General features: G+C 51.4%; 2 protein-coding genes across 2 annotated transcripts in view; both read right to left on the bottom strand.

Moving 5' to 3' along the window:
- Positions 1-94, bottom strand: part of TTC9B (tetratricopeptide repeat domain 9B) — a 2,449-nt gene extending 2,355 nt beyond the window's left edge. The window contains exon 1 of the mRNA XM_011984267.1: positions 32-94. Coding sequence (XP_011839657.1) covers positions 32-94 — 63 coding nt within the window. The remainder of the gene's footprint in view (positions 1-31) is intronic.
- A 4,477-nt stretch (positions 95-4,571) lies between these two features.
- CNTD2 (cyclin N-terminal domain containing 2) lies at positions 4,572-8,129 on the bottom strand. Its single transcript, XM_011983911.1, is given in 5 exon segments — positions 4,572-4,778; positions 4,862-5,020; positions 5,962-6,117; positions 6,196-6,285; positions 7,863-8,129. Coding segments are annotated over 5 exon segments (879 nt in total).
- Between the last annotated feature and the right edge of the window lie 3,331 nt (positions 8,130-11,460).

Raw genomic sequence — 11,460 nt, 5'->3', positions numbered from 1 at the left:
GCTGGTCCCCACCCTTTCTCCGCCCCCTCACCTCCGGCAGCCGACTCCGGCTGCCCCCTATGGGTCTAGGGAAACCCCTCGAGACTTCCCCCATGCTCACTCTCAGATTAGCCAAGTCCTAGTTCTCCAGCCCGCCCCCCAAATTGTTCCCATTCCCCTTACCCTCCCCACCCTCCTGCCTGCTCTTCTCCCTGGTGCCCAAAGCTCCCGAAGATTTCTAGAAGGAAAGGAAGAGCCTAGGAGGAAGAGCAGGAAGACATCAGCCTCACAGAAAGCTGGCTTTCAGCCCACTGGCCATTTGGCATATCCAATGAGAACACAGGATTTGGACCCAAGCTTCCCAAATTCAAATCCCAGCTTATTTTCTCACTAGTGGTATGACTTAGACAGCTCGCTTAAACTACCTGGAACTCTGTATCCTCATCAGTAACATGGGACAATAATATCACCTTTAGGGTCAGGCGAGGTGGCTCACGCCTGTAATCCCAGCACTTTAGGAGGCCCAGGCGGGCGGATCGCTTGAGGTCAGGAGTTTGAGACCAGCCTGGCCAATATGGCAAAACCCTGTCTCTACTAATATACAATATATACAAAATTTTTGTATATATACACAAAAATTAGCCTGGTGTGGTGGCGTGCACCTGTAGTCCCAGCTACTCGGGAGACTGAGGCAGGAGAATCACTTGAACGTGGGAGGCAGAGATTGCAGTGAGCCGAGATTGTGCCACTGCACTCCAGCCTGGGTGACAGAGGGAGATGCTGTCTCAAAAAAGGAAAGGAAAGGAAAGGAAAGGAAAGGAAAGGAAAGGAAAGGAAAGGAAAGGAAAGGAAAGGAAAAAGAAAAGAAAAGAGATACATTAAAAATAATACCACCTTTGGGATTCATCTGTTAATTTATGAAACAAATATTCACTGACGTCCTTTCTGTGCCCAGCTCTGTGCTGGATGATGGTGGGACATAGCAGAGACTGCGTGAGCTTCAGACCCTACCCTCACTGGGCCCCCAGTTCAGTGGGAAGACAGACCAGTGACCAGACAGTGACAGCCCTGAGCAGGCTAGCCTGGGAAGCACAGGCAGAGGGGTCAGGGCCGAGGTGGAAGAGGCACAGGCAGGGGGTCGGAACTGGGATGTGGGAGGTACCTGCCCTGGGCTGAAGTGGTGATAAAGTCCTCCTGGAGGAGGGAGTAACTCTATAAACAAGAGACATCTCCTTCTTGCCCTCACCCAGCTCACCTGTCTATGGGGGAAAACTAGTGAGAAGGCGAACAAGTCCCCAGGAAAGGAAGCATGCAGGAAGCTTTCAAGAAAAAAACCGAGGGTGAATTGCCCTTCAGTCCTCCTTAGCTGACTCCTTAGTTGTGGGACCTGGGCCAAGTTCCTCTATCGTCCTCCTTGGACTTCCTCTGTGTGACATGAGGATAAAAGGCAAGTTAACCTCAGAGCGGTTGCAGGAACGGAATTATCTTATTCAGGTAAGGCATTTAGCACAGGGCTTCATACATTAATGGGCAATTAACAACTGGTGTTCTTATCATCCATTAGACTCTGAGTCATGTGATCATGAGGGCCTGGCTCTGAGTCAGCATCCATATATAGTTGTTGAATGAATGAGTGTGTGAGTGAAAGGCATTATGCATTACTACTCCTTCCCCCTCCCCTGAGACTCTAGCTTGGGTCTCAGCCCCAAGAGTCTCCACTCTCCCCACCTCCACCCCCACAGCACATCCTCCAGCTGGAGGTCCCATGGCAAGTCACATGTGACAGACAGAAACCGGAACTCAGCACCTTCCATCTCAACCACAGCATCTGCCTCTATCTCTTATTGTACTTTGCTGTAAAACGCTTTTGCTGAGTTTCTCCCTTATCCCTGGGGTCCAGCCTTGAACACCTCAGGGGTGCAAACATTTTCCTCTCTGCATCTCCAAACCCAGGCTCAGTTAGGAGTATAAAACTCCTGAGTTTGAGTTCTTGAGCAGTGCACACACCCTTCCCCACCTCGGGTGTGTCTGTTTTGTAATTAAAAACACGGAGATCTGGCTGGGCGCAGTGGCTCACACCAGTAATCCCAGGACTTTGGGAGGCTGGGGCAGGTGGATCACCTGAACTAAGGAGTTCGAGATCAGCCTGGGCAACATGGCAAAACCGTGTCTCTACCAAAAATACAAAAATTAGCCAGGTATGGTGGCATGCGCCAGTGGTCCCAGCTACTTGGAAGGCTGAGGTGGGAGGATTGCTTGAACCCAAGAGGTGGAAGTTTCGGTGAGCTGAGATCACACTACAGCATTCCAACCTGAATGATGAAAGAGTGAGACCCTGTCTTTAAAAAAAAAAAATCCGTTGATTCATAACCATGTTTTCTGACCAAGTAAATGCCTAGGTACCTGGGCACAGTAGCAGAGGACAACCGTACCTAAAATCACAGTCCTGCTGGGATACAATGTTAACACTTTTACAACACCTCCTAGGTGTCAGACATCGTCATAAAGCTGTACTTTTATACACATCTAGATGTGTATAAGAGACAGGACACACACTGGGAGGGTTTTGGGGTTTTTTTGCTCACGGCAACCTCCACCTCCCGAGTTCAAGCAATTCTCTTGCCTCAACCTCCTGAGTAGCTCAGATTACAGGTGCCTCCCACAACGCCGACTAATTTATTGTATTTTTAGTAGAGACAGGGTTTCACTATGTTGACCAGGCCGGTCTCGAACTCCTGACCTCGTGATCCACCAGCCTCGGCCTCCTAAAGTGCTGGAATTACAGGCTTGAGCCACCGCACCTGGCCGCTTTACGTATATTTTAACTCACATCCTCACCACAGTGTCGGGAGGTTGGTACCATAATTATCCCCGTTGACACCTGGGCATTTCCCAGGTTAAGCATATCAGACCCCATTGATCAAACTCTCACTATCCAGGACTTACTACTACAAACTGATGACCTTCACAGAGCATCTTCCAGGCCTGGGAGACCCTATCTTCATAGCCCAGTATATGTGATGCATTGGGCTTGTACTACCACTAAGAAATATTGAATTAGGCCGGGTGCGGTGGCTCACTTCTGTAATCCCAGCACTTTGGGAGGCCGAGGCGGGAGGATCACCTAAGGTTAGAAGTTCGAGACCAGCCTGACCAACATGGTGACACTCATCTCTATTACAAATAGAAAAATTAGCTGAGCATGGTGGCAGGCGCCTGTAATCCCAGCTATTTGGGAGGCTGAGGCAGGAGAATCATTTAAACTCGGGAGGCAGAGTTTGCAGTGAGCTGAGACCGCGCCATTGCACTCCAGCAGCCTGGACAACAAGAACGAAACTCCGTCTCAAAAAAAAAAAGGAAATACTGAATTAGTTGACATCTAAAAGCAGATTTAGAATTGCAGAATTTCAGATTTACTTGAATAAGATCTGAAAAGCTGGCAACATCGAGATAGCATTTCTTCTGACCGGGGCGGGCATTCTCAGTTCCTCGCAGTCCCCATCCTTCGTGATTTCTTGCCAGTCCTTAAGGGATCCCAGTTTTATCCTGCTGAATGGCCCTTGGGGAAGCCCGCCATTGCCCCCTGGTGGTGGAGCTCAGAATTCGCATTTTATATCCCAGCAACCATTAAAGGAAGTGGTGAGAACATCCAATCAGAGGGATGCGAGGCCTGGAAAGCGACCAATCAAAAGCTAGAAGGGACTGGAATTCGCCCAATGAGGGCAGAGAGCGCTCAAAATAAAATACATTCTTTTATTGAGATGAGAGATGGACACACACTGGGAGGGTTTTGGGGTTTTTTTGTTGTTGTTTTTGTGACTGAGTCTCAGCGCTCAGGGGGGCTCAGGCTGGAGGCAGCGGAGCAGGCAGGCGGCGGTGAGGCTGGTGCCCTGGCGCTGGGGCCGCGCGTACTTGAGGAAGACTGCGGCGCGGCCCGGCGCGGGACCTCGGAGCGCAGCGCGGGCCATGCACGGCTCGAGGGGGCCCAGTTCCTCGGGGCTGCAGCAGGGAGATGGAGAAACTAAGGTAGGACAAGGGGTTGGAGATGACCCATCCTTGAAACTGGGGACTCGTGAGAAGCAGCGTCGATGTGGGTCCCCAAGGACGGGTCAGGGGCTCTCTTGAGATCCGGCACGCGTCCCATCCTCAACTGGAGTGACTAGGTGAGCACCGGGGAGAGGTGGACACCCAATTCTTCCTACAGGGCGCGGCTAGTGCGGAGTCGGAACACGCAAGGAAGCAAAGAGGGGAGCTGAGGATGGGCAGCCATCCTATCCTGGGGGAAACCGTGGTTCGCCCTGCCACCTGGTAGCATGGTTAGCGGCCCTAGCAGCTAAAGGGACCCCCATCCATCACCAGATACAGAGATGGAGGACTCGAGGCCTGAGAGACCCTTCGTTCTCAGCCCTGGAAGGCAACAGGAGCATCTTCTGGGCCTGGGAGACTATCTTCCACCCTGGAGCAAGGTTAAGAGCCCCCAGATCTGGACTAATGGGGTCCTCCCACTCCATTCTCTCCCCTACACAGAAAAATCAAGTCTAGGTGCCACCTCCTCCCCAATAATGGTCTCTCGTTCTCTGAGACGGTAAAAATCACCAGGAAGGGAAGTCCCTGAAGCTGCTGTGATCCCATACGCCAAGACTACACCTGTAAAGTTCCAGCTGGAGCCTGGAGCCCGCGCCGTCTAGCAAGCGGTGCGCCAGGCTCAGAGCCGCAGCCGCGCGACGACCTGGCTCCCATCCCGCCGCCTCGGCCTCCAGCAAAGACAGCTCCAGGAAGTAGGTGGCAAGTAGCATCACCTGCAAGTGAGGCGGGGCGACTGTCAGGCCACGCCCCACCTCGCGTCGGCCACGCCCCCACCCCCGTATCCACCAGGATTCACCTGGGGGCTGCTCCCTGCCAGCGCGGCCAGCAGCCCGAGGCACAGCAGCGGACCCGGGTGGTGCAGCCGGAAATCCAGGCGGCTCAGGATGCGGCGCTCGGCTCGCAGCAGCTCCGCCTGCGAGAAGGAGTCGGCGCTCAGGAGGCAGAGGAAGGCGGGCTGCAGATGGGGAATGCGCGGGGAGGTGAAGGAGTCTTGGATCCCGGCTCTTTACTCCCTGCCCTGAAAAGGCCCCAGGTTCCGGACCTCAGTTTCCTGGTGTGTAAAATGGGGCCATTGACTTGTGTTTGGAAGTCGTAGAGAGCACAGGCTTGAGAGTCCTGGGTTCAAGACCTGGGTTCGAGTTCAAACCCCACCATCTGCTCACTGTGACACACAGGACATTCACTTCAGCTCTCTGCCTCATTCCCACCACCCCCCCCGCCCGCCATAAAATAGATACTACTCCCTGCTTCACCAGGCAGTTCTGATAAGGCACTAAATTCATGCATGCTGACGGTAACTATTCAAGATGGCCTAGTTTATATTATTTTTATTTACTTTTCTAAATTAGAGACGAGGTCATCTTGGTTTCCCAAAGTGATATACCTTTTGAGTTTTTTTGTTTTGTTTTGTTTTGGAGTGCAGTGGCGTGATCTCACCTCACTGCAACCTCCGCCTCCTGGATTTAAGCAATTGTCCTACCTCAGCCTCCTGAGTAGCTGGGACTACAGGCGTGCACCACCACGCCGGGCTAATTTTTGTATTTATAGTAGAGACAGGGTTTCACCATGTTGGTCAGGCTGGTCTCAAACTCCTGACCTCAAGTGATCTGCCCGTCTCAACCTCCCAAAGTGCTGAGATTACAGGCGTGAGCCATCACCCCCAGCCTTAAGACAGACTATTCTAGACAGAGTCGAAGTTCCAACTGTTTGATGTGGGGCAAGTGTCTTCCTCTCTCTGGGCCTCGGTCTCCTCTTCTGTTTAAGGGACACATTGACAGCCCCTCCCTCATACATGTGAATCCCAGACACAGCACGGTGCTTGGCACACAGTAGGCACTGAATCAGTGACTCCCCAAAGGACTCCATCCACCCTCCCAAACCCCACCCCGGAAGTACCTCGGGAAGCACGCACTCTTCCATTTTGCACGCCACAAACAGGCAGGCCACGCCCAGCAGCTGCAGGCGATGTAGGCGCACGCGGCCAGCACTCAGGTAGGAATCAAGCAGGTGCACCGCCAGGTAAAGTGTGTCACCAGCCAAACCCAGGTACTCCTGAGGAGGGGCACAGGTGACCACGGGGTCCCAGGCGGCGACGCAAACTCAGCCCCCCACACCCTTCCAGATACCTACGTGCACCTGGACCAGCCAGTCTACCACCAGGGCGCGCATCTCCGGGGTCACAGCGCGGGGCAGGGCTCTCCGGGGCAGCATGCGGCACACCTGGGATTAGGGCAGGGATGCCTCACTCTCCACACCTGTGCCTCTGCCTTTCTCCTGAGCTCCAGCCCTGGGTGTAGCAGCCTCCTCCAGTCAGTTGGACATCTCAGGTGTGCCACACCCAAACTGGCCTCCAAATGAGCTCCTCTTACATGTCCTCACCTAGAACTCTGGGCTTTGTTTCAGATGCCTCCATACCCACCTCTCCAGTCTGTAGCCCCCAGAGCCACATAGTCTCCTGGGTGTCTCCCCCTAGGTTCCCAGAACTTCACCTTTTTTTTTTTTTTTGACGGAGTCTCACTCTGTTGCCCAGGCTGGAGTGCAATGGCACGATCTCGGCTCACTGCAACATCTGCCTCCTGGGTTCAAGTGATTCTCTCGCCTCAGCCTCCGGAGTAGCTGGCATTACAGGCATGCAGCACCACGCCCGGCTAATTTTTGTATTTTTGTAGAGACGGGGTTTCACCATGTTGACCAAACTGGTCTTGAACTCCTGACCTCAGGTGATCTGCCCACCTTGGCCTCCCAAAGTGCTGGGATTACCGGTATGAGCCACTGCGCCCAGCCTCAGACTTCAACTCTTGACCACCAATCCTCAACCTCTCTGCCTCAGAGCACCCAAAAGGGTCTTCCCAAAGAAAGATCTGACCAAGGAACTCCCCAGCTTATAAAACCCTTCCATAGCTCCCAGTACCCTTGGAGAAAACTCTAATTTCTTTCAGGCTCTGCTTCAACATCACCTCTTCCCTCTCTTCCCCGACAACCCACACATCAGCCACAGCCACCTTCTTGGCTCCTAGACTATACCAAGCCCATTCCTACCCCAGCTCCTTTGCACTTCCTGTTTCTTCTACAGAGAGGGTCCTTCCCCAACGCCTTGCACGGCCTTTCCGTCATTCAACTAACATCTCCATGACTTTATTTATACTCCTCCCACCCAATCACTATCTCTTTGTCTCAGCATTTTCACTCTGAAGATGTCTCCCTGTATGCTTTGTCTATTTGGCCGCTAGGCTGCCAGTCCCATGAGGGCAGGGACTTCTGCCCAGAACACAGGTGTCTCTCAGGCCCTAACAGAGATCCTGGCCCAGGAGAGTCGCTGGCAAGACGTTAAATAAACTCCTCCCTTCAGTCTTCCTGCCGCAGCACCCCTCTCATAGGGATGTCTGAAGGCTGGCAAGGGCAACGCTTTGGTGTGGATGGCCTTTCCCTAACTGTCCTATGTGTTTGCTCATCTCCCCAGAACGAGGCCAGCACTGCAGCATCTCCAGCGCTTAAAACATTTGCTACTAAACCATTAAATATTTGTTGAATAAATGTGGAGGATAAGTACGGGGACCACAAACACCCCAGGAGGGGCTGTAAAGAGCCCGGGGACGGTGGGAAAGGGCATTCCCAGCGGTAGAAACGGTGCTCTGTGAAAACAAAACAACAGCCTGGACGTTGCAGAGAAGGAACGCCGGCCGCCAGTGATGGGGAGGAGAGGGGCTGGAGCGGTGGGAGTTCAGAGGTGGTGTTGAGTGGGTGCTGGGTGGGGGGCTGGCGTCGGCCTCACCAGGGCAAGCGGCGGGGCGGCTCACCATGGCTTCGGCGAAGATGTCCCCGGCGTACTCGCGTTCTCCCTGCAGCCCCAGCGCGCTCAGCGCCTCCTCCAGCCCCGGCGGCCTCTCCAGGCGTCTTGGGGAGACACTGGGGCCCGAGGGGAAGCCGTCGGGGACTGGGTCGCTTGAAGGCTCTGCATCGAGGGAGGCAGCGGGACTCTGCAAAGGAGAGGGCCTGGGGACTCAGCGCCTAAAGAGAGGCCTGAGCCGGGAGCCGGGCCCCTGGTCCCTGCCTCTCACCAGCATCCTCCAGGAGGGTGTTGCGGGCGAGGCCAAGCACCGACCCTTGCAGCTAGGGGAAGAGAGGCGCGGCGGGTGCTTTAAATGCGCCTGGGCGCGTGCGCACTGAGCCCGCCTCGCCTAGGCAGGTGCACAAAGGCGAGTGCCCCGCAGGCTGGCTCTGTCCTCTCGAAGCCCTCTGAGGTCGGGCAGCTGGAGACAGAGCCTCATCCTGCTGCCCAGAAGCAGCCCCTCTGAACCTCACTTTCCTCGACCATAAAGTCGGGATGATTTCAAAATGTAGAATCAGGGTTTGTACCGTCAGAGGATGGATGTACAAACATAGATCAGAGGTTAGAATGACCCTTGTGGTGTCGGTGTCACAATGGAATTGGAGATAAAATTGTGTGAACACATATATAGAAATAAGTGTTGGGTATGCAAACATGTATTTCCTAGCTTAGTCCACTGGGAGGGTTTAAGAGCAATGACACCCCAATAGTAAGAAGCACCGGTACCATCCAGGCCCTGGCCGCCGCATCCCATTCTCCACTAAAAGGAACCAGGTCTACTTGGAGAAATGGCTGATCCCAGGGTCATACAAGAGAAGGTACAAGATCTGGAATACTTTTGTGTGGCAGAAAGTGTCCCAATGGCAGGGCAAGTCACATAGATGCAGAAGTCACTAGCTAAATCTAGAAAATATGAGCATCAAGATGATAGTCACAGATCACAAACTACTGAATAAAATTAAAATACATGTTTATTCTGATATAACTCAGACAGTGGGAAAGAAAAGCTCTTCTAATCCTTAGAATGTGAACTAATAGATGTGTTTTGTTTTCAGACAGGGTCTCACTCTGTCACACAGGCTGGAGTGCAGTGGTGTGAACATGACTCACTGCAGCCTAAACCTCCTAGGCTCAAGTGAGCCTCCCATCTCAGCCTCTCAAGTAGCTGGGACTACAGGCGTGTGCCACCATGCTTGCCTAATTTTAAAATTTTTTGTAGAGACTGGGGTATCACTTTGTTGCCTAGGCTGGTTTTGAACTCCTGGGCTCAAGTGATCCTCCCGCCTTGGCTTCCCAAAGTGCTAGGATTACAGATGTGAGCCATGCCTGGCCGAACTAATAAATATAGAAGGATGGAAAATTCTATTTGGCAACCACCACAGCATCGTTTCATGCAAGAAACATCAATAGATGTTCAAACTAGTGGGTGAACATCTGATAGGAATCAGGGTATCTACAAAATGCCTCTACACAAGATGCTTATTAACTATGTAAACCAAAAGGTGTCTGAGATAGGTCTCAATCAATTTAGAAAGTTTATTTTGCCAAAGTTAAGGACGTGCCCGTGACATAGCCTCAGGAGGTGTTCGGGGCACCGCTTGGTTTTATCATTTTTATGGAGACATGAGACGTCATTAATATGTGTAAGCTGTACACTGGTTCGGTCCGGAAAGGCGAGACAACTTGAAGCAGGGGAGGGGGCTTCCAGGTCATAGACAAGAGACGAACGGCTGCTTTGAGTTTGATTAGCCATTTACTGAATGCACGATTTACAGGTACAGTCATCCATGCCTAGTCTTGCTCAAACAATAGGGCAGAGGAAGCCATCAAATATGGGTTTGTCTCACGGAAGCACAGGGATGACTTTGAACTCTGTCTTGTCCACAAGGAATTTCCTTGTGGGCAAATGGTGAGAGGTAAGTAGCTTAACAAACAATAAACCTTTAGGCCAGGCGCAGTGGCTCAGCCTGTAATCCCAGCACTTTGGGAAGCTGAGGTGGGTGGATCACTGGAGGTCAGTTCGAAACCAGCCTGGCCAACATGGTGAAACCCTGTCTCTACTAAACATACAAAAATTAGCTGGGTGTGGTGGTGGGTGCCTGTCACCTCAGCTACTCAGGAGGCTGAGGTAGGAGAATCACTTGAACTCTGGAGGCCGAGGTTGCAGAGAGCTGAGATCACACCATGGCACTCCAGCCTGGGTGACAGAGCGAAACTCTTGTCTCAAAAAAAAAAAAAAAAAAAAAAAAAGTGAGGCAACCAACCCTGGTTGAGGGAAAATAACTGCAAAATAACTGTCCTGTGGGTTTCACACCTGCCAACTGGATGCAACGTGTGAGCCTGGTCATTAGCTAGGAATTTTTAACATACAAGGACATCAAGTGTGACCACTAGCGGACATTATAAAATCTGTCAAGAACAGCGGTTTCAACGTTAGCTTCCTGACCTTGACAACTGGAGAGCAGTTATGTAGCAGAATGTTCTCTGGAAAAGGTATACAGACGTGGAGCAGGAGGTGGAGGGCTAAATGGAAAATTCCGATCCCATTTTTGTCCGTTTTAAGTAAAATGCTATGAAGAACCTGGTGAAGGGTATATTTTGTAACCCTTTTACATAACTTTTATTTTTGAATAGACAGTTCCCACCTACCCCACACCCAATTTCCCCGATGAACATCTCGTATTAGTGTGCCCCATTTGTCACAATCTGTTAGACCAATATTCATCTACTAAGTCCATGCTTTATTCAGCCTTCCTTTTTCCCTACGTTCTATTTCAGGACACATTTAGTCACCATGACTCCTTCGGTTTATCTTGGATGTGTCACTTTCTCAGACTTTTCTGATTAACCATCTTGACAGACAAATCCCTCAACTGAGATCTGATGTCTGCTTCCTCTCAGGGAGGTGGTGTGTGTCTGCGGGAGGAGGATCAGAGGGAAAGTGCCCTTCTATTACACCACATTAAAGGGACACCGTGAAGGGGATTCATCAGCAATGTTGACCTCGATCGGCTGGATGATGTTTGTCAGATCTTCACTGAGAAGTTACTTTTTCCTCCCTCTCCACACTGCACTCTTTGGAGGAGCTACTGCAGCCCACACCTAAGAAGTGGGGGTTACATAGCCCTCCTTGAAGGCTGTCTACAGAAATTACTTATGATTTTGTGTAGATTTGTGTATTCACACCATTTTGTCACTTAGCAGTAGACTTATTTCACATTTTGGGTGAAAACCCAGTATTATGCTATTTATTTTGTTGTTCAAATTCTTTTCAGCTTTGACCACTGGGAGCTTTCTGCTGGCTCCTGTGTCCCTGTGACTTAAGCACATCTGTGCTTACTTTCAGGCACTGCAGGACGCCCCAGGCTCATCTTGTACATTTCCTGCCCCAGGCCTGGAATAATCTTAGTACAGTATTATTTTTCAAAGTTTTCTGCAAGTCTCCAATTATTTCAAAATTTATTTATGTGAATGGCTACACTTTTTTGGGAAGGTATTGGACGTTAAAATCGTGGGATGTAGACGACAAACAAAAGCACAAGCACAGTACAGACAGATAGCTAAAG

This window comes from Mandrillus leucophaeus, unplaced genomic scaffold (assembly GCF_000951045.1).
Source record: "Mandrillus leucophaeus isolate KB7577 unplaced genomic scaffold, Mleu.le_1.0 Scaffold106, whole genome shotgun sequence".
NCBI lineage: Eukaryota > Metazoa > Chordata > Mammalia > Primates > Cercopithecidae > Mandrillus > Mandrillus leucophaeus.
Note: the sequence above shows the minus strand (reverse complement) of the source record. Positions and strands in the feature narration are given on the sequence as shown.